A 22,290-nucleotide genomic window follows, 5' to 3' on the forward strand; every position below is an offset into this window, starting at 1 on the left:
CACTTATGTTTAGGAAAAATTTTTAATATTTTTTTCAGATATTTAGTTTTTGGTTGTTGTTTTTTCTTAAATATATCTTTATTGATTCCAGGGAGGAAGGGAGAGAGAGAGAAACATCAGTGATGAGAATCATTGATCGGCTGCCTCCTGCACGCCCCCTACTGGGGATTGAGCCTACAACCCGGGCATGTGCCCTGGACCGGAATCTAACCTGGGACCCTTCAGTCTGCAGGCTGACGCTCCATCCACTGAGCCAAACCAGCTAGGGCCAGATATTTATTTAGTATTAATCCACATGTTCACCATTTCAACACCCTGCTTTCCTCTGTGCAGACCCAGTCTCCACAGAAATCATGTTCCTTCTGCTGGAAGAATGTTCCATTTGTTTTTTGTTTTGTTTTTGTTTTTGTTTTTTGTTTTTAATATACTTTATTAATTTTTCACAGAGTGGAAGAGAGAGTAACAGATAGTTAGAAACACTGACTCAGCTGCCTCCTGCACATCCCCTACTGGGAATGTGCCAGCAACCAAGGTACATGCCCTTGACCGAATCGAACCTGGGACCCTTCAGTCCCCAGGCTGACGCTCTATCCACTGAGCCAAACCTGTTTCGGCTCCATTTGTTTTTTATCGTGTCTTCATGGAGGCTGCTGATGGATGTCTTTACTTCCACCACCATCTTCTCAGGTTTTTTCTAGCTGTGATGCTGCAGCCTGGTGATGGTGTCTTTCAGTGAAGACCCATCTGTTATTTTTGCCCAAATACTTGTCCCCTGTCCTGGTTTGTCATGCAACTTCCTCTCTGGCTGCTTCAGATCTTTCTCTTTTTCACAGTTTTCAGCAGTTTGACTTGCTGTGCCATGGTGCGAATTTCTTTGTGTTTGTCCTGTTTATGATTTCTTAGGCTTCTCTGATCTCTGCATTTATAGTTTTCATCAAATTAGGAGGCTGTTTGGACATGATTTCTTCATCATTGTTTCTGCTGGCCTCCCCTTTCTGGGACACGAACCACGCATGTTCAGAACAGAGTGCGTGTCCCCCAGGTCCCTGAGGGGCCGCTCAGCTCTGTGCACACTGTGCTTCAGTTGAGAGCGTTCTCACTCAGCAGTAACTTTTCTTTGTGTCAGTTTTGTCTGAAGCCTCTCCATTTCGTATGTTACCTTTAAAAATCTCGGAGTAGCACCAGCCGGGTGGCTCCGTCCTGTACAGCAGAAAGGTTACAGGTTTCATCCCAGTCAGGCGTGTACCAGAGGCAACCGATCCACATTTCTCTCTTATAGCGATGTTTCAGGCTCTCTTCTCTGTGTGTCTCTCAAAAAGAAAACAGAAATCTTGAGTTACTTCTTGTTTCCTCTTTATCATTTTCCTATTTCTTTGTCATGATCATGTTTTCTTTTAAATCCTTTAATTGTTGACGGTAGCTGTTTTAGCATTCTCATCTCCTCGCTCCACATCGTCTCCTGTTTCTGATTCTGTTTCATGAACCTGTCCTTTTCTCTAGCTGTGGCTTCCACGCTGCTACTAACTTGCCCGTCTGTTAACTGTTGACTGGATACTGGCTATTGTGTTGTGGCGTTGAATGCTCTCCTGACAAGCAGTTGATTTACCTGCAAGTCAGTTTTGTCATCTTGACACTCATCTTCAGATCCTCTGGGTGGGTCTGAAACAGCCCTCACTGCAGGCTCGGTCCGCCTGCTTGTAGGATGGCACTGGGATCTCTGCTGCATCGATAGCTGGCTTCCCCCGAGCTCTCTCGCGTGGGTTCATCAGAGCTCCAAGCCTCCACACCTGTGTGCACTGGGCACCTGCCAGCCCTCCGGGTGGTGCGCCCTCCCTGGCCCTGTGGCGGCTCCTGTGTGCCTGTGAGCACAGTGGTCGGCTCATGCTGTTCCTACACGGGGACTCAGACTGATTCCTACCGCTCCTTGTCTGCACGCTGCTGCTGTGTGGCGAGCTCCAGCCCTCGACCTACCCACCTTCGCGCTCTGCCTTCCCGAGCTCCCCCGTGTGTGAGCCTGCTAACCGCCTCCACACTGGGGCCGCCACAGGTCTGTTTGTTTCCCTTCTCTCTCGAGTCGAGAGTCCTGTAGGGCCGAAGCCACATGTCACACAACAGTTGCTTCATCTGTTTTGTTCCATATCCAGTTGTTTGTGTTGGCGGTGGAGGTTCCAGTACTACTTCCTCCCTCCTGGCCTGGAGCAGTCTCTGGTGGAGTTTTAACCTTGAACACTCTCATCCCCGGAATGTGGATCAGAGCCAGGAGGCAGACTAGGATGGCGCGGACCCGGGCCCTGCTTCTGGGGGTGAAGGAGGGTGGAGGTGGTGTGCGCGGCTGCCGCGCCTCAGTGTGGTTTGGGGGCACCCGGGTCCTTTTCTGACCAGCTCTGCTCCGCACGCCTGGGAGCGGGACCCAAGTGGCTTCAGGGAAGCAGGCAGGATGGGGAGCGGGAGAGGGCGCTGGTGCGGTTGTCTCTGGGACTGTCCTCTCAGTCCTTGTCCCCCGCAGTAGGTGTTTAGACATGGGACGGGGGGACGGGGAGGCGGGGGGGGGGACCGCACAGCCACGTTGCTCAGTCCTCAGCTGGGAGCCAGACGTGGAGGCTGTGTCCTGATTGTCCTTCCAAACATTCCGTTGCTGCCAAGAAGCCCCATGACTGCGCAGATGTGCCTGCCCCGCCCGCCATGCCCAGCTGATGTGGTTCACAAGAGGTGGGCGAGTGGCCCTCTCTGTGCCCTCACAGGAGCCCCATGTGGCAGACCTAGAACAGAAGGCGGTCCTTCGCCCAGAGCGCGCCAGCACTGCTCAGGGCCTGGTTCTCCATTTTCAGGCGAGAGGCTCGGCCCTACTTGGACTACCTTTCCCATGGTTTCCCTCTTTGCTTTTTTATTCATTTTTTATAGTTTCAGTCTAAATGTTTGTATTGTTTTCACTCTGATTCATCCATGGAAACGAGAAACTGCCCGACTTTGAGGGCTGCCTCTCGCTCCTGTGATCCGTCCTGTACCCGAGGCCCGGCTGCTCCTGCGTTGGGAGTCTCGGTTCTGTCTCTTCACATCATTCTTCTCCTGGAAAGCTGGTCACAAAGCCAGCGACCTGGCTGGACCTGTATCGTTTCCCTCATTGGTTCTTCCATTTCTGCACACGTTCAGGCGGCGTTTCTCCAGTCAGCTTTCCCACCACTGGCTCAGGCCTCAGCAGTCCCATCTGCTGTGCACTTGTTACAGTCCTTACGCTGTGCCCCCTGTTACAGCGGGTGTGGCTGAATAACGCCTTACTGAATGGGGACTTCCATATTAGCGGGGTTTTGGCCTGTGTTTCTCCGCATGCCTCTCCCTGCACCAGGCCTTCTGGGTCTCCGAGGAGCCATGACTGGGCCTCAGTGCATGTGCTGGGGGACCAGGCCAGCAGGCCCATCACAGTGGGCTCCCTGGGCAGGTCAGCACCCAGTCAGCCACCAGCCCACCCTGCTAAGTCTTTTTTTTTATTTTTTTTTTATTTTATTGATTTTTTACAGAGAGGAAGGGAGAGAGATAGAGAGCTAGAAACGTCGATGAGAGAGAAACATTGACCAGCTGCCTCTTGCACACCCCCTACTGAGGATGTGCCCGCAACCAAGGTACATGCCCTTGACCAGAATCAAACCCAGGACCTTGCAGTCCACAGACCGACGCTCTACCACTGAGCCAAACCGGTTTCGGCCGCCCTGCTAAGTCTTGCAGGTCATGGTGGCCCTGTCTGCCGGTGGCCCAGACGAGCCCTCAGGGTGGAGGTGGGTGTGGCTCTTTGCCCAGAGGGCAGCTGCCGCAGAGGACAGGGCACCACAGGGCAAGAGGGCTATCAGGTGGAGAGTGTGAGGACAGGCAGCTGCCGAATCCCTCAGCTTCCTGCAGGGCCTGCTCCGAGCGGGTGTGAGGTGCTTCCCCCCAGGCCTGTATCCCGTCGCCCTCCCAGCACAGGAGGACAGTGTCCCGGCCGGACCAGAGGGGAGCTTCTAGAACCAGGCCTCCTGAGGCCTGTGGGCACCAAGGGCAGGAGCTGGTTGTCCGCCCTCCGTCTCCCTCCTGCAGCACCTTCGCTGTGGAGCATTTCTAGTGGAAGGGAAGCCATGCTCTGGGCTCCTTGGCTTCGGCAGCCATCTAAGCCATGAGCTGAGCAGGGAAGGACCGTCACTGCTTTCTCACCATGTGCCCCAGACAGCAGCCCCTCAGGGTGGCGGCTGTCCTGTCCTGTCCTAAGGCACAGTGGCCTTAGCCACATGGCTGAGCCACAGAGACAGGACTCCAGTGCTGCAGCCACGCTGTCCACTGAGCCACTGAGCCACGCCCGACAGCGTGAGGCATTTACCAGAAAGTGCAGGGCAACCAGCTCCTGAGCAGCCAAAATGCCAGAGAGGGGAACGTCTGTGACATGGTCCCTGCAGGTCGCCAGCACAGCTGGGAGAGGTCTGTGGGGATGAGAACGAGGTCAGACTCACAGGAGGAGGGACAGTGAGAGGGATGCTCTCCCATCCTGGGCGAGGTTGGCTTAGACCAGGGGTCTTCAAACTATGGCCCGCGGGCCACATGCGGCCCACAGAGGAGTCTGATCCGGCCCGCCAGGTTTTTTGGGCAGTGAGCGCAGCCGAGGTGTTACAGTAGGAATTAGTAGTTCATATAGTCCGGCCCTCCAGCTCTCTGAGGGACCGTGATCTGGCCCCCACTTTAAAAAGTTTGAGGACCCCTGGCTTAGACCAACCACAAGGGGATGTGAAAGAGGCTGGCGCTGGAGTGGCCGAAGGGCTCGGTCCCAGCCCCACACCTTGCCCCGGGGTGGAAGAGGGGCTGGGGTATGGACAATGACCCCACCTGCCACCTGCACGGTTCCTGCAATAGCCACAGTACAGGCGCCCAATGCCCAAGCTGTCGGGAGCCTGTGGCACTCCACAGACACAGGAAGAAGCTCGCCAGCCCCGGGCAGGTACAGGGGCGGCCGTGTTTTGGCATGGGGCTTGTTAATATGGGCAGAGAAGAATAAGAAATAATGTGGGGGGGCCCAGAGCCAGGAAAACTAGTTTTCCAGATTAATGCAGGGAGAGCTGTGAATCCAGTCTCGTGTCACACATCATAAAACTCCATCATGATCCATAAAACTGACAAGACCCATCGAAAGCCTGGCTCCTCCACAGCCCCTCATTAGGCTGTCGTCTGTGACCTCGTGCTCCTCCAGACGGCTGGGATCAAGACCAGCTTTCAGCACCATGCAGAAAGTGAGGGGCAGGGCATCGGCCGTGGAGAAGGGCGACTGGGGCTGGGCCACACAGAGATGACAGTCCCTGCTGCCCTCCGAGGAGGAGTGCCCTTGGGGCAGGTGGGCAGCCGTCACCCCCGCGCCCGTCACCTCCCCTCTTTCTGTGCTGCTCCCTCTCCGCGCTTTTCCGCAGTAACAGCACAGACCCGCTGTCTGCTCTCTGGGATTCATACACACCTGTCACGTCACCTGGTGGGAGGCGGTGTCTGTCTGCTTAGTGACTGTTGGCTTGTTACCGTCTTGTTTCTTTCAAAATGTGTTCACTTGTGTAGGTATGAGGATTTTTACACGTTGAATTTCATGAAATTCCCTGTTTATTTGTTCTTGTTTCATCTTTTTCGCAAAGCCCCTTCTGAAGTGTGTCCTTCTGGCCACTTCCCTCACGTGACCCATGCCTGTGCTCTTGTTTAGTTCCGCTCCAGTCTGTCCTTTGTTTCGTGTGTGTTGCTGGCCTCCGGGGGCTGCTCCTCCAGCTCCAGGCTCTTGTTTCCTCTTTTCTGAGGCCAGGGCAGCTCATCTCCCTGCAGGCATTCTGTGTCCACCGTGGACGGTCCACCCCCCTCACCTCCCAGCACCCCTGGCTCTGCCCCCTCCTTTGCCCAGTCACCCTGGACTCCTGATCCGTCCTGGTTGCTCCCTTTCCCTGCGCCTCCTGGAAGGCGTGGCCACCTTCCTGCTCTTCCTAGGACTTGGGACTCGCGCTGTAGGCCTGGCCGCGGCTCGCCCTCATCCTCTCTCTCCTCCTGGGCTGGTTCCTGGGCCTGCAAGGGAGCTGGTGGGGTTGAATCATACTGAGTTTCCACAAGGAGAGGAGAGTTCTGAACTTCAACTCACACCACATGTGGAAAACTAACAAATGGATCAGAGTTCCAGCCTGGCCGGGTGGCTCCATTGGTTGGCATGTTCTCGTGCACTGAAAGGTTGTGTGTTCAAGTCCTGGCCGGGGCCTGTGCGGAGACAACCAGGCGATGTTCTCTCTCCCTTCCTCTCTCTCAAATCAAACATATCCTCGGGTGAGGTAGTTTTTTTATAGGCCAGAGCTCTACTTGCAAACCTTTTAGAAGATCTTTATAACCTTGGGGCAAAGATTTCTTAGATGGGACACAAAAGCACAAATTGTAAACTTTTTTAAAAATTGATAACTTGGACTTCACAAAAAAGTAAAACTTCAACCTCTTCCAAAGATACCATAACCAGAATAAAAGGGCAGGCCACACCAGCTGGCAGAAACATCACAACATAGGCATATCGGACAGAGGACACCCAAAACCCAAGGCCTCGGCCAGTTGTTTATGTTTTAAATGGGGAGAAACTTGAACAAGCACTTCACAGAGAACATGTGAAGTCCAGCGAGCACAGGCAGAGACTCTCAAGGTCGCTGCCAACAGGAAACAGCAGGTAAGATCAGCCAGCTTCTGTCACAGGCCCAGGGCAGGGCTCGGCGTCAGACTGCCACATGACCCCAAACTTGTCAACACCTCTGCGTAAATATTCATGTAGACTTGAGCACCTGATGCCACAGGACAGGAAGACACCCGCAGATGTCCTCTGAGGGGTGTGGGATGCCCTGAGGCCTCCCCTCAAGGGAAGACCATTCACACTCTGTGCTACCAACCACCCAGCAACAGGGCACACAAAGGTGCTCTCTTCAGGAGTGCCCTTGAGAAGGAACTTCCGGGAGTTCTGGCTGGCAGGCGGCTCCAGGATGTGGCCCTGCGACAGCTGGGCGTGGGAAATCCCCTTGCTGTCAGTACCTCATCCATTCATGGCCTTAGTTCGTGGACAGAAGCCTCAGGCGTTTGGGGGTGGTTCTGATCGGAAAGCCTCTGGGTCACTGAGTTGGTGCCATGCCAGAGATGAACCCGGCGGGTCTGGGACACAGAGCAGCCTCTCCTCCCTGGTCACCATTTCAGTGGGATTTAGGGGACATGCCAGTTTCTCACTGAGCATATTTGGGTTTCCTGGACCTTGCACCATCCAGGGTCACCACGGGCCTGGCATCAGAAGCACCTGGGCAGCTCGAGGCCTCTGAGGAGGAGCAGTGACCAGCCTCTCAGACAGCTGCCCAGCAGACAGCCCAGCCCTGGCCCTTTTCCTGTGGTCACTGAGAAAGTACAGGAAGTTGGGCTTCATCTAAGCCATATCCAAAGGTAGCTCAACACACAGCCCCCTAAGAACCTGTTATACCCATCCCAGGGTGCCCAGGCACATGCATCCCCATCTCCCCCAACCTTGATAGGGAGAGCAGTGAACCCCACCTACCTCTCACATGACCCAGGCACAGTCCTGACATCAGAGCCCCTCCCTGGAAAGGAGCCCAGGCTGTAGGACCCTACCCTGGGCCTATATCCTATCTAATAAAAGAGAAACATGCAAATTGACCGTACCTCTGCTATACTCACTAGCAATGCCCACCAGCCAATCAGGAGTGAGTATGCAAATTAACCTAGCCAAACAGCCACGGAGCTTGAGCAAGCAAGAGGCTTGGATTGCCCCCGGCGATGGAGAGAGCCAACCTTCCCCCACCGTGGCCTGCCCTGGCCTCCACTCAATTATAGAAGTTTCAATTATAGAAGATAAATAAATCCCAACAAAGATGGCCACAGCCACAGAGCTGGAGCCAGCTGGAGGCTTGGGTTGCCCCCGGCGATGGAGGAAGTCAAGTTTCCCCCACCCTGGCCTCCGCTCAAGGCTACAAAGTTTCAATTATAAGATAAATAAATCCCAGACACCTGGGCCTCCTCTTTGGTTCCTGGTGGGCGTGGCTGGCCTGCAAACCACCACAGGCCCCTTTCCCAGGCCACCCCAATCCCCAAGGGAACCCCCACCCTGATCATGGACACCCTTCAGGGCAAACCAGCCAGCCCCCACCCGTGCACTAGGCCTCTATCCTATCTAATAAAAGAATAATATGCAAATTGATTGTCATTCCCACACACAATATGGCTGCCCCCATGTGGGCACAAGATGGTTGCCACAAGATGCCCGTCAGGGGAGGGCAGTTGGGAGGGACAAGGCCTGCAAGGGAGGGCAGTTGAGGGCAATCAAGCCTGCGGGAAAGGGCAGTTGGGGTGGGGGGGCGGGGGGGGGGGGACAGGCCTACAGGGGAGAGCAGTTGGGGGCAACTAGGCTGGCAGGGGAGGGCAGTTAAGGGTGACCAGGCTGGCAGGGGAGAGCAGTTAAGGGTGACCAGGCTGGCAGGGGAGAGCAGTTAGGTGCAATCAGGCTGGCAGGGGAGCAGTTAGGCATCTATCAGGCTGTCAGGAGAGTGGGTAGGGGATGATCAGGCTGGCAGGCAGAAGCAGTTAGGGGCAATCAGAAGGCAGACAGGTGAGATCAGGCCTAAACAGGCAGTTGGACATCCCTCAATGGGTCCCAGATTGGAGAGGGTGCAGGCTGGACTGAGGGACACACACACATTCCCGTGCATGAATTTCGTGCACCAGGCCTCTAGTTGATTAATAATCACCGTAACAACTGCACCAAACGCAGACCACAGCATCAAACAGTACACGTGTGACTGCGCAGTTCTGGAGGTCAGAAATCTGGGCAGCCTTGGCTGTGGCCTCAAATAGTTTCAGAGGCAGCATGGAGGTGTCAGCAGACTGGGCCCTCACTCCTACAGAGGGCGCTGGGAAGAGTCTGCCTTCAGGGTCATTTGGGGCTTGGTCATCCTTGGGCCAGAGGTCTAGGGAGGCCAGGTGTGCAACCTGTTGTGGGGGGAGCAGGGCCAGGACCATGGTCGCCTGCCATGTTGGTCTCCTGGGAAATAGCACAGGCACCCGCGTGTGCTTCCAGGAAGAAACCAGAATCCCTCCACCCCAGCACCTCTGGGTTGCCGGGACTCTTGTGAGTGGCTGGGTCCTGGTGGAGTAGGTGGAACACACAGGCCGCTGGAGGGGACATCTAGGCTGCCACCAGCACAAGCACACCAAGCCCCGAGTTTGGGGCAGGCAGCTGTCCTCGGTCTCGCTCACACTGCTCCTTCCCTCAGGTGGTCCTCATTGTCAGCGGGAACCTGAGCTTCCTGAACTGGCTGACCATCGTGCCCAGCATCGCCTGCTTCGATGACGCCACCGTGGGGTTCTTATTTCCCTCCGGGCCTGGCAGCCTCAAGGACCAAGTCCTAAAGATGCAGGAGGAGGAAGCCCGGGAGGCCCGGCCTACGCCGACATACGGTGGGTGGACACCTGGGGACATGGACAGAGGCTTTTACTCCTGGCCCAGGATAGCTGGTCCTCAGAAGTGCTGGCCCATTCTTACTGAGCGATAGCCAGGCCCACCCCATAAGGGCAGTTGTCATGACTCAGTTTCCACATCAGCCTCAGAAAGTGTCCTTGGCTGGGGGAGATGGGAGCTGTGGGCAGACTCCCAGTCGGGGCCAGTGGCACCACCCTCAGCCGTGAGCTCAGAGGGGCCAGACAGAGGCCAGGGTCTGGAGGGCCCACTGACGGGGCATGGGACAGCCTCATTTCCTCCCTGTGGTTGGGGCCCCGGCCCAGGGGGCGGAAGCTTACCTACTGCCCCCCTCTCTCTCCGAGCCCAGGCTGCATGGTGCGGCAGGCGGCCAACCTGGCCCTGGGTGTCCTGCTCGCCTGGCTCAGCATCCCTGTGGTCATTAACTTGCTGAGCCCCAAGCAGGTCATGAACACCTCCTTCAACCCCCTCAGAATCGTCAACACATACGGAGCCTTTGGAAGGTACTGTGATTGCCGGCGGGTCCCGTCTCGGCTGCCTCTCTGGCCTGGGTGTGGTCTCTGCTCTCCATCCACCACATGGAGACCCCAGGGAGGCCCGGCCCTGACCAGCCAGGTGGGCACTCTTGGCCAGGGTGGGGTTGAGGGGTCTGCTCTCCCTCCCCCGAGGCCAGCCCCCACCTGCTCCTGCTCCGTCCACAGCCACAGCTCCAGCCCCACCTGGTCTGCTCTGGGCGGAGAGGCAGCCACCGCCTGCAACTGCACAGAGCCCAGCCCGCCCTGACTTGGTCTCCCCGACAGCATCACCAGGGAGCGAACAGAAGTCATCCTGCAGGGCACGGCCAGCCCCAACGCCAGCGCTCCGGACGCTGTGTGGGAGGACTACGAGTTCAAGTGCAAGCCGGGTGACCTGAGGAGACGGCCATGCCTCATCTCCCCCTACCACCACCGCCTCGACTGGCTCATGTGGTTCGCAGCCTTCCAGGTAAGGCCCTCTTCTCCCGCTCCACCATCTCCCCAAACCCCATGTCCCGTGCTCAGTGTGGACTCAGGCTCCGACACTCCAGCATCCCCAAGGCTACGGGCCCTCCAGTAGAGTCTGAGGCTGTAATGGAGGTGTCAGCAGGCTGGGCCCTCAGAGGGCAGGTGGGGTGATGTGACCCCGCCGGATGTGGGGTGGGGTGGGGTGATGTGACCCCGCCGGAAACAGTGTCATAGGCCACTCACACTCAGCCCTGGGTGCCCATGCAGCCCCGACTCTGACCAGCCTCACACGACCCACCTGGGCCCCTGAGGACATGGAGGTCAGGCTGGATTCCTGGTGGGGGCGTCAGCTATGGAGCAGCTTCATCCACTCCCGCCCCAGACCGAGAGGCAGGGCTCACCTCACTGCCAGCCGCCTGAGATCGGGGCTGCGACTGAGGCCCGGCCGTAGCATACACGACACTCTCCCGGCTCCCACCCTTCTGGGGCAGGGTCTTCCCCCTGAGCAGCTGGCACCCAGGCTCACATCCGGCTGTGTGGGGGTCAGAGGCCAGGCTCTGCCTCTGCACATGGGGCCCCTCAGGCAGGGTCCCCAGGGCCTCTCTCAGATGCCCTCGCACAAGGACCAGGCGCCACGGCCAGCTTCTCAGAGCACCTTTTCACCACAAAAGTCACGACAGACATTAGCTCAGGCCAGAGAGCCGGAGGGGCCACATCTCCTGCTGACCCATCTCCCAGGTGACAGCCTCAGGAGGGCTCCGTCTCCTGCCTGAGAGCCCAGGGCTCCCAGGTGGCAAAGCCCAGAGGTGAGCTGGCTGGGCCCTGTGCCTGCTGCATCCGAGTTACCCAAGGACAGGACGGGGCGGGGGCCCGGCACACGAAAGAACAGTTCACACTCATCGGGCTGACGGGTGATAACAGAAGCTGGCAGCCCCTCTGGGGGGACCTAACCCAAAGCAATGGGGTGTGGCCCCCGAGCAGCCACTGACCACACGGCAGTGAGACACCAGGACAGCAGCCTGATGGAGTGACCGGCCGGCCGGGCAGGGCCCTCTGGAGGGCGGGAGGGAGCAGAGAGCGTGCCCTCCCTGAGGGTTCCTGCCCACAACAGGGCTCGGGCTGGTGGCCTGGTCCTGCGGGCACCCAGTGCCAACCCAGCGGCCGCAGCCCAAGCCCCCCTTCTCTTCTTGCCCCCAGACCTACGAGCAGCACGAGTGGGTCATCCACCTGGCGGGCCGGCTCCTGGCCAACGACGCCGAGGTGCTGTCCCTGCTGGCCCTGAACCCCTTTGCGGACAGGGGCCCCCCCAGGTAAGACTCCTCTCCCAGACGGGACCCCACCCACAGTGGCTTCAGCTGCCTCTCCTGGCTGCTCCCCCAAATGCAGAATGTGTTCTGGGGGCCAAGCCCCACTCCTGGGGTGTGCCAGGTGCAAAGATCCATAGCCCTCGGGCCGTGACCCCTTTCCTAGCACCGCTCACCTGCTGGAAGGACCCGATTCTGGGAAGGGGGTGGGCCCTCTATAGCCAGTCCCAGCCTCCGTCCTGGTGGCTCTGGAAGCTGCCACCCAGCACTCAGCCTTCCTGGAGGCCAAACACGGCCCCTGGGCCAGGGCCTGGTGGTGATGGGGACTCCTCGGGGTCCCTCCGGCCCCCTGAGCAGCCTCTCACACCCAGGAGCGCCTGGACAGACACAGCCCCTCCTGAGTGCGAACCTGGGCCCTGAGCCCTGGGGCCCCTGGAGGCTGCCGCTCTGGGGGAGCTGCGGGCTGACAGTCCTCTCCCTGCAGGTGGGTCCGGGGAGAGCACTACAGGTACAAGTTCAGCCGCCCCGGGGGCCTGCACGCCACAGATGGCAAGTGGTGGATCCGGAAGAGGATCGGCCCCTACTTCCCGCCTCTCAGCCTCCAGAACCTGAAGGACTACTTCAGGTCACGGGAGTGGCCGCTCCCAGCGCCGGCAGAGAAATAAAGTGGGGAGACGTTAGCACCCCGCACCCCACCTGCACCAGATGTCCAGGAGAGCAAGCCAGGGTGGCCTTGGGGTCCGCTGGGGCTGTGGGCGGCCTCTCTGCTTTCCTCATCCCTCACAGAGGGTCCCCAGGAGCCCCTGGTCATCTCCCTTGTCACAGGCCCCAGACATGGGCGTTCCAAGGGAGCTGTGGCTGATCCGGCACCCACTACCCGGAGCTCGGTTCCCCCATTGGCCATGGCTGGGCCAGGAGGCTCCCTCAGGGTCCTAGGCGCCTGGGCTGCTGGTCTACAGAAGGCCAAGCCCCTGGTGTGCACCGGGTGTGGCGTGAGGAGTCCTCGCCCCCTGCCTCTCCTCCACTGCCCCTCACCTTCCCCCCAATCCCCCCTCATGCCCGCCCCTCCTCAAACCCTCCCCCCCCCACAGCTGGTCTGGGCCCTGCTTCCTCCCCAGAGGCAGCGTCCAGAGCCCTTTGTCCCCCTCCAGTGAGCGAAGTGCATCCTCGTGTCCCCTGTGACCGCGTCTCCGCAGCCCGCCATGGCCTCCTGCTGCTGACCTGCGGGCAGGGGACAGCAGAGCCGCAGGCCCAGCCTGGGTGCTGGGGCGGCAGGGTCCCCACGGAGCGGTTCTGAGGCCCGGTTGTCAGAAGTTAAAGTGGACTAATTATGTTTTGCTTGGCAATCCAGGGGCTCCGTGGCAGTGAGAACTGGGTGCAGCCCAGAATCTTTGCTGCCTGACGTGAGTTGTGAGTGAACAGGGTAGGGTCCTGCCAGACAAATAAGCTGGCACCCAGTGGTGCCGCCCCAGCCCCGCTCAGCCAGGGGACAGGGGCCAGGGGTGCTGGCAGCCCTCCCTCCTCCCCTTCCTCCCACCCACCCCCACCCACCAGCCTGGCCATCCTGCGGAGAGCCGGAGAGGTGGTGCCGGCCAAGAGGCTGGCTGAGGTGGTACAAGCACAGGTCTGTGTGGAGCGGCCTCCCTGCCGCCTGGGGGGCCGGCCCAGGTGCCAACAGAGAGGCCGTGTTCCTGCTCACAGGGAACAGGCGCCCTGTGTCTGAGCGGACAGACAGGGCCTCAGACGGGGAGCCTGGAGCCAGCAAGTCTGCCCGCGGCAGCCAAGCGCCAGCCGCAGCCCGGCAGCCCTTCCTGGGGGGTCGTCCTGGGGGCTCTGCCAATGGGTGGGGGCACCAGGGGGCCTGAAGAGACCCTGTACCTCGGCTCCGGTGGTTCTGCACACTCCCTACCCGACCTCAGAGGCCTCCCTGCCAGGGGCCATGGTGGTTCACCCCTCCCCCCAGCCTTGTTACCACCGGGGCTGGACAAGGGAGCCCTAGGACCCCGCACTGCTGACTATGGACTCCTCTGGGCCCCCATCCAGCCATGCCCCCAAGCCTCCAGAACCCCCTAAGACACACACAGGAGGGGATGTTTAGGTGGGGGCAGGGATGGAGCCAATGACCAAGTGTCATAGGAGGCCCCTTGGCTCAGGCCCTCAGGAACCAGGCAGCCCTGTCCCCATCCTGGGACAGGACACATCACAGGTGACTCCAGGTCCAGGTTGTGAGGGCGCAGTGGCCGGTTCTGACCCAGGAGGACCCACCAGACCTGTTTCTCCCACAGCCTCTCCTCCTCCCAGAGGCACGGTGCCCCCCACCACCCACGTCTGTCCAGCCTTTGGAGCCTGGCCTACGGCCACTGCCATCAGAGGGAGTCCGCTAGACCCTTCCTCCACTCAGAACCCTCCCACAGCCCCACCTGCTGCGCATGAATCTGGGTCACTGCCCATTACCCCAGCCACATCTGCATCCTCTTCTTTCCGCACACCTGCCCATGGGTCAGGCCTGCCCTCACCGGAGCCCAAGCTGCTCCTGATCACGCTCTAGGCTGGTGGGGATCTGGACCTGCTGCCCCAGTGCCAGTGGCACCACAGGTCTTCTGGGTAAGCCATCCATCTATTGTCAGAAAAAGGCCCAAACACTTCACATCTGCTCCACCTGGCACTGCCCTCTCTCATGCAGATCTACTGTTTCTTGGTCAGCCCAAAAGGAACGGGGGGGTGGGGGTGGGGGATGAGACAAGTGTTCAGGGACATGAGGCCGGGGTGTTAGCACCCCCCCCCTTCCCTCCAGACAGCTGAGTCTGAGAGGATGGAGGCATATCCTTCCCCTTTCGCTCACCCCTCTGAAAACACCTAGGTAGAGGGGCCTGTAGGTGAGATCGCTGCCCCACCAGATAGGGAGGACCACCTGTGCCACTGCCTCTCCCGGGACGTGAGACGGGACTCTAGACACCAAGGCATCACCCATCAGACAGTGCTGTGTCCGATGGCCCCCTGGGCTGGCCGTTAGCCCCACCCAGAGCAGCAGGCTTAGCCAGCAGCCTGCGCAGGGAGGACTCACACCCTGCCTCCCCTCCTGCTCTAGCAACCAGATGAGGGGCACAGGGCACAGCTCCATGGCACATGAGGCAGGGTGTGTTTGAGCCTTTACCAAGCCAAAGGGGCTCTTGGTGTCACATTTGCTGAGATGGTTTTTCACTCACTTAAAGGTGATAAAGTGCATTTTTTGGCTCCTGCTTAGGCCAAGCATGTGCTCCCCTCAACCTTGCTCAGGTGAGACATTCGTCCTCAGGGATTCAGTTCCAGTGCCACTAGGTAAGGTGGAACTCAATATATCAGCCAACCAACTTCAAAACTGCTAACATGATCAACAAAATTGGCACGTCTTTAACTTGATTGATAAAAGAAGATGCAGATAACATTTTTAAAAGTGAGGGCATTACTACCGACCTTACAGAAATGAAAACAGTACTATGAACAAATATGTGCCAACAAATTAGATAACTTAGATGAGATGGACAAATTCCTAGACACACACAAACTACTAAAAGTGACTCCGAAAGAAGCAGAAATTTTGAATGGATCTGTAAGGAGTAATGAGCTTGAATCGATAATCCAAAAACCTCCCAACAGAGAAAAATACTGGGCCTGAGGTTTCATTACTGAGTTCTACCAAGAATTTATCCTCAAGCTCCTCCACAGACTTAGGAGGGAACACATAACTCATCCTGTGAGGCCTGCGTTACCCTGATAGACAGATACCAATATCCTTTGAGACTATAGATGCAAATATTCTCAACAAAAGAACTAGCAAAACAAATCTAACAACATATTAAGGTCATACACCATGACCAAGTGGGAACTATCCGAGGAATGTCAGAGTGTTCAACATAAAATCAATTGACACAAGACACCACGTTAACAGAATACAGAGTGGGGGAAGCCACATGACCATCTCAATTGATGCAGAAAGCATTTGACAAAATCCAACATGCTTTCATGATAAAAATCACACATAAAACTAGGAGTAGAAGGGGACTCCTTAACAAAAAGGCATTTATGAAAAATCCGCAGCTAACATCATAATGGTGAAAAAGAACAGGACCAAGACAAAGATGCCCACTGCCATTCACCAGGAGTGAAATTAATCACATGACATGATCCTATGTACAGTCATGGATTTTGTTGTTACATCTTAGAGTACCCTTACACAAACCTAGATGGCATAGCCTAATACATACCTGTTGCTCCTAGGCTATGAACCTGCATAGCATGTTACTATACAAAGTAACCAGAGATTAAGTCAAGCTCAGGACAAAATGATGCACTCGAGAGGCTGACAAAGTGTATGAGGTATACTGTTTTCCAGCCAACGTTGTGTGTGTGTGTGTGTGTGTAAGAGAGAGGGAAAGACAGAAATATCGATGTGAGAGAAACACATCAATTGGATGCCTCCTGCATGAGCCCTGACCAGGACCTGGGCCAGGGAGGAGCCTGCCACCAAAGTAAGGGACCTTGACTGGAATCAAACCCTGGACCCTTTAATCCATAGGCTGACGCTCTATTCACTGAGCCAAACCAGCTAGGGCCAGCCAACTTATTGTTTTATGTCAAAAGAATAGACTCTAATGATAAAATATATATTATAGTAAGTATATAAACCAGGAACATAGTCATTATTACCAAGTATTATGTACCTAACATAATTGTTTTTGCCATACTTTTATATGCCTGTCATCACCACAAACAGTATGATGTCACACATGACATCCAGGTGATAGGAATTTTTTGTCTCCATTATAAACTTGGGACCACCGTCATACATTTGGTCCATCATTATGTAGTGAATGACCAGAGAAAGTTCCAGTGATCCACAAAAACACATTAGTTAATAAACTAATTCAGCAAAGTTGAAAAGTACAAGATCAACGCACAAAAGTCAGATGTGTTTCTATATTCCAGCAATGAACAATCACAAAAAGAAACAATTTCACTCACAATAGCATCCAAAAGAATAAAATACCTAGGAATAAATCTAACCAAGGAGGTGAAAGACTGTACTCTTAAAAACTACAAGACATTGCAAAAGAAGTTAAAAATGATCTAAATAAATGGAGAGGCATCTGTGTTCATGTGTTGGATGAGTTAATACTGTTCAGATGACACTACCCAAAGTGGTCTACAAAGTGAATGAAACTATCAAAATTCCAATGGCTGTTTTTGAAGAAATAGAAACAGACAGTCTTCAAGTTCATATGGGATTGCAAGGGCCCCAAATAATGAAAATAATCTTGGGTGGGGGGGGGTTGAAGGACTAACACTTCCTGATTTCAAAACTTGGTACAAAGCTACAGTAATCAAAACTGTGCTACTGGCATAAGAACAGACATATAGACCAGTGGTCGGCAAACTCATTAGTCAACAGAGCCAAATATCAACAGTACAACAATTGAAATTTCTTTTGAGAGCCAAATTTTTTAAACAAACTTCCAACGCCACTTCAAGAGCCACACTCAAGGTGCCAAAGAGCTGCATGTGGCTCACAAGCCGCAGTTTGCCGACCACAGATATAGACCAATGGAAAAAATGGAAAACCTAGAAATAAACCCTCACACATTTGCTCAAATTATTTCTGACAAGAGTACCAAGATGATTCAATGGGGAAAGGAGTCTTTTCAACACATGGTGCTGGGGAAGGGGAGGGGGAAGGATCTAAACACTAAAGAATGAAGTTGAACCCTTACCTCACACAATATTCAAAAATTAACTCAAGTGGATGAAAGACCCAAACATAAGAACTAACACTATTAAAACTCTTGAAGGAAATAAGTAAATCTTAATGACCTTGGATTTGGCAATGGATTCTTAAATGTGATGCCAAAGGCAGGAGAAACAAAAGAAAAATTAGACTTCATCAAAATTTAAAACGTTAGTGCATCTAAGAATGTTATGAAGAAAGGACAACCAACAGAATGGGAGAAAATATTTGCAAGTCATATAGCTTATAAGAGTCTAGTATTCACAATATATAAGGAATTCTTACAATGAAGCAACAAAAAGACAAACACCCCAATTTAAAAGAGCTTGAATAGACATTTCTCCAAAGAATACATACAAATGGCCAACAAGTACATGAAAAGATGCTCAGCATTCTCAGTCATTAGGGGAATGCACATGAAAACCACAATGAGATACCACTTCACACCCAACAGGATTGCTTTCATTTTTTAAATAGAGAATAACAAGTGCTGGCGAAGATGTGGAGAAACTGGAACCTTTGTCCATTGTGTGTGGTAATGTAAAATGGTATAGCCACTGTGGGAAATGGAGAGTTAAACATAGAATTACCATATGATTCATCAATATTTCTGGGTATACGTCCAAAAAATTGAAAATAGGAACTCGAGGAGATACTTGTTCACAACAGCATTATTCGTAATACTCAAAACAACCCAAATATCCACCAATAGGTGAATGGATAAACAGAATGTGATCTATCCATGCAATGGAATATTATTCAGCCACAAAAAGGAATAAAACATTGACACATGCTACAATGTGGGTAAACCTTGAAAACTATGTTCAGTAAAAGAAGCCAGACATGGAAGGTTGCCTATTATATGGTTCCACAAAATACCCAGAATAGGTACATCCATAAGGATGGAAAGATGAGTGATTGCCAGAGGCTGGGGGAGATAAGAATGAGGAGTAACTGCCGATGCACAGGGTTTCCTTTGGAGGGCATGAAATACTTTGGAACTAGATGGAGGTGCTGGTTATACAACACTGATGTACTAAATGCTGCTGATTATTCACTTCTCAAATGCTTAATTTTATGTTAATGTCAACTTCAAGAAAAACAAAAGGGAAGAATAACAACAACAAAAAAAAAGAAGAAGAAGAAGGAATAATCTGGGTGCAATAAAAGAAGAGAAGCTTAAAACCAGAATGGTGCATCCCAAGCTGAAGGGAAGAAGTACTTTATCCTTATGACTCTGGATAAACCCCTGATTTGTAGTATGTTTTTTAAATTTCTGTGATTGATGTACTCGCACTGAGTCCAAAGGCCTTTGCATAAAACTAGAACCCTTTCAGGGCTAAAACATCAGAGAACAAAATGAAACTCAATCTGGGGGGAGGGGGGAAGTTAAATATCAATAAAATGGGTAAACCTCCAGCTACAATGATTAAGCAAAAGAAGAGAAAACACAAATTACCAATATTGAGAAGAGAAGAGGGGCCATCACTACAGATCCTATCAACACTGAAAGGATAGAGACTATTGTGAACAGCAATTCTAATAGATTTTACATCCTAGACATGGAAATAAAACTCCATGAAAGATACAAATTACTAAAACTGACTCATGAAGAGAGAGAAAGCCCAACTAGCCCTGTAACAATTTAGGAAACTGAATTCATAATTTAAAATCTCACAAAGAAAATTTCAGGCCAAGATGACTGGATTGGTGAGTTCTAGCCAACATTTAATTAAGAAATTATATCGTGCTATATAAACTTTCAGAAAATGAAAGAGGAAACCTTGTTCACTACTGATCATAATATAACAAAGTACAACACTGGAAAGCAACTTGGCATTTCTGAAAACATTAAGCATGTGCTACCATTCAACCCAGCCATTTCTCCTTCGTATCTACCCAAGAGAAATGAAAGCAAAGAGACCTGTAAGCAATGGTACTAGCAGATTTATTCATAAGAGCCAAAACACAGAACTGTCCAGGAGTCCATCAGCAGGGGAGTGGATGATCCCACTGTGTTGTGTCCACACAACAAATTATCCTTAGCAATAAAGAGATCAAATTGGGTGGAGGGGGGGTGTCAATCAGGGAAAATGAGACATATGTGCGTAATACTTTAAACCAGCCGTCGCCAACATGGACCACCAGTGGTCCACGGACCACCAGTTGATGACTGCTGCTTTAAACAATTAAAAAAAAGAGAGATCAAGTTAATTGACACATAGCAACATGTGTAAACCTCTAAAACATGCTTAGCTAATGAATCCAGAGACAGAATAATACATAGCATATGATTCCATTTATACAGAACTCTAGGAGGGAAACAGTCTCAACTACAGTGACAGAAAACCGGCCCTTGGTTACCTGGGGCTGGGGAGGAACTGACTGGGACCTAGAACAAGGGGACATCGGGGGAGGGGCTGGAAATGTTCTGTATCTCTCTTGTGTGGTAAATACATAGGTGTACACATTTGTCAAAAACCACCAAGCTGATCACATTTTACTTTATGTGTATTATAACTGACTCTGGCTAAAGCCCTGACTTGCAGTGTGGGCTTAATGTCTGTGATGGAAGTACCCCCACAGTGTCACCGCTCAACACAGAGCCAGAAGGATGTGGATGGCTGGATCTTGTGCAGTGGAACAAGCCAGCGCCAGCACACCACCACTTACACCTTTGTTGAGCTGATTTTGAAAACAAAGAAAAAACACTGAAATACCATTACTCCAGGCTGGAAAAAGTAAAACGCAATGCCAGTGCTAACGCTGAGGAGGGCCGTGGGAGTGCTGGTCGGCATCGGAGTTGGCAGCATTACCGAACTGTAGGTACATGCCCAGGACCCAGCAGCCCATCTCTGGGGGGTGCAGACACGCAGGGACAGATGTCCCCAGGAGGCATGTGCTAACGTTCACAGCAGCCCGTTCAAGACAAAAGCAGCAAACAACCCGAAGTCCATCAAGAGGAGGATGGACAAATGATCAAATGACGTTCGTGTGCTTCCCCGATGGAATGTCTCACAGCCCAGAGAATCCATACGGGGGACACAGGGTGAATGTCCCGGGCGTGCCGCTGCGCAGAAGGTGAGACGCAATAGAAACCAAATCATCGGCAGGAGGACGCGCGTGCCACAGGATGTCACTCCGCACCCACAGGCATACGGACCAGACCGCGCCAAGACCAGGGGCGTGCTTCTGCCCGGGACACATAAGGGGCCACGAGGTCCGAGTTCTTGAGCTGGTGGTGGTCGCGCGGACATCCAGATTGTGGACATTTCCTGAGCTCACACGTGGGGTGGACTTGTCTGTATGTGTTCCGATTCACAGCGAAAACGTTTTTAAGCAGGAAAATCTGTTTCATTGTCGAATGTTAGATCCTACTTCCTTTCCGATGTGTTTATTACGGAGAGCCTTGGGCTGGGTCTGTCTGCACAGGCATGTGTAGGAAAGTGTAAGCAGATCTGGGTGCACTGAAACCCCAGACATGACCCAGATTTCGTCCAACTTATTTTGTGTTTTGACTGCACGTCCCTGGTTATTGCAACCCCTCCCCTCCCTCCCTGTTCACTCTTTGGAAATGTTTTCTGTTCCCTAAGTTTCTAAGTCTGACCTGCTGGGGCCCAGACGGGGCCCCGGGCAGGAATGGGAACCCCCGGGCCTCTGCTCAGGCTGGCGTTGCTGCTCCTGTGAGTGTAGCTTCTGAAGTCGTTGGAACCCAGCAACGTGTCCTCACTTCTCAAAGCCTCCCTCAGAGGAGCGGAGGCCCCTCACCCCATGTCCACCTGTCAGGTCACCTTATTTTCCAGGCAAAGTCAATAAGACAAGGCGATGCCTCTCCCCTCCCCTTGTCTCCAGTCAAGGGTGTAAACCAACTCCATTTGTCCTCAGGGAGGGTCGGCCACAAGTCACCTCCTCCTTGCGCTGGCTCTGGCCAGGCCCTGCACCTGGGCCGAGGGCATTCAGCGCCAGCCCCGCAGCTGCAGGCTTTCAGTGGTGGGCACACATTTGCATCTCAATAACTCCTGATTAATATTTAAGGAGCCAGCTGTCTGAGCCACATGAAAAAAATGGGGGGAAAACGCGCCTTGTTCCTTTAAGGGGTGGGCTCCAGGCTCTTCATCAAGTGGCCTCATCTCCCCACTCGGTTTTCACACACAATTCTTCTAAACGAAGAAAAAAAAAAATATGAAGCGCTATTAGCAAGTTATCAGGGACCAACTGTGTCCCCATCAATGCCCCTCAGTCCATTGTGGCCGCTGCGCAGCTGCAGGGCTAGCGCTGAGCAAGCCGCCAGGCTGGGCTCCATCCCTCCGTCTGTCTGAGGTCATGGGCACCGCACCCACCGTGCCCTTCCCCTGAGCCGCCAAGCGGAAGTGGACACCGTGTTCAGAGCTCATGCACAGGCCTGAGGGGACGAGCCCAGCCAATACCCACACCCCACCCTCACTCAGAGCCCCTCACTGCTGTCCCTCCTGGCTGGCTGCACAGCCCCCAGGGGTCCCGATCCTCCCCCAACCGGTCCCAGGCCAGCTCCCCTGGGGAGGACGGGTGGTTCTTGTCAATCAAGTCAGGCCACCCGTGCAGAGCCCTCCCCACACTAACCACCCCTGACAGGATGGCTCCCCATCCCCTGGGTCTCAGCTCACAGGCCCTCCTTCCACTGCCCTTCCCTGGGCCGGCGTCACTGGGGCCTGGAGCTTCCTGCTGCCTCCGTCCCCTCATAGAGCACCAGCCCCCCAGAAGGGCCTGTGGGTCAACTGT

The 22,290-nt window shown here is 54.0% G+C and overlaps 1 protein-coding gene across 3 annotated transcripts in view; it reads left to right on the plus strand.

The window, feature by feature from the left end:
* The window catches only part of LMF1 (lipase maturation factor 1), a 115,606-nt gene extending 94,229 nt beyond the window's left edge, over positions 1-21,377 (plus strand). For 2 of the 3 annotated variants that reach the window (XM_084881217.1, XM_084881218.1), the window contains 5 exons: positions 9,282-9,465; positions 9,834-9,987; positions 10,285-10,468; positions 11,665-11,777; positions 12,256-12,454. In XM_084881217.1, coding sequence (XP_084737343.1) covers positions 9,282-9,465; positions 9,834-9,987; positions 10,285-10,468; positions 11,665-11,777; positions 12,256-12,436 — 816 coding nt within the window. In that variant the 3' untranslated portion in view covers positions 12,437-12,454. Of the gene's footprint in view, positions 1-9,281; positions 9,466-9,833; positions 9,988-10,284; positions 10,469-11,664; positions 11,778-12,255 lie in introns of all 3 variants that reach the window. The other variant, XM_084881219.1, reaches the window with a different exon arrangement.
* The last annotated feature ends 913 nt before the right edge of the window (positions 21,378-22,290 follow it).

The sequence above is a fragment of the Pipistrellus hanaki genome (genome assembly GCF_964339955.1).
Source record: "Pipistrellus hanaki genome assembly, chromosome: 4".
NCBI classification, from domain to species: Eukaryota; Metazoa; Chordata; class Mammalia; order Chiroptera; family Vespertilionidae; genus Pipistrellus; species Pipistrellus hanaki.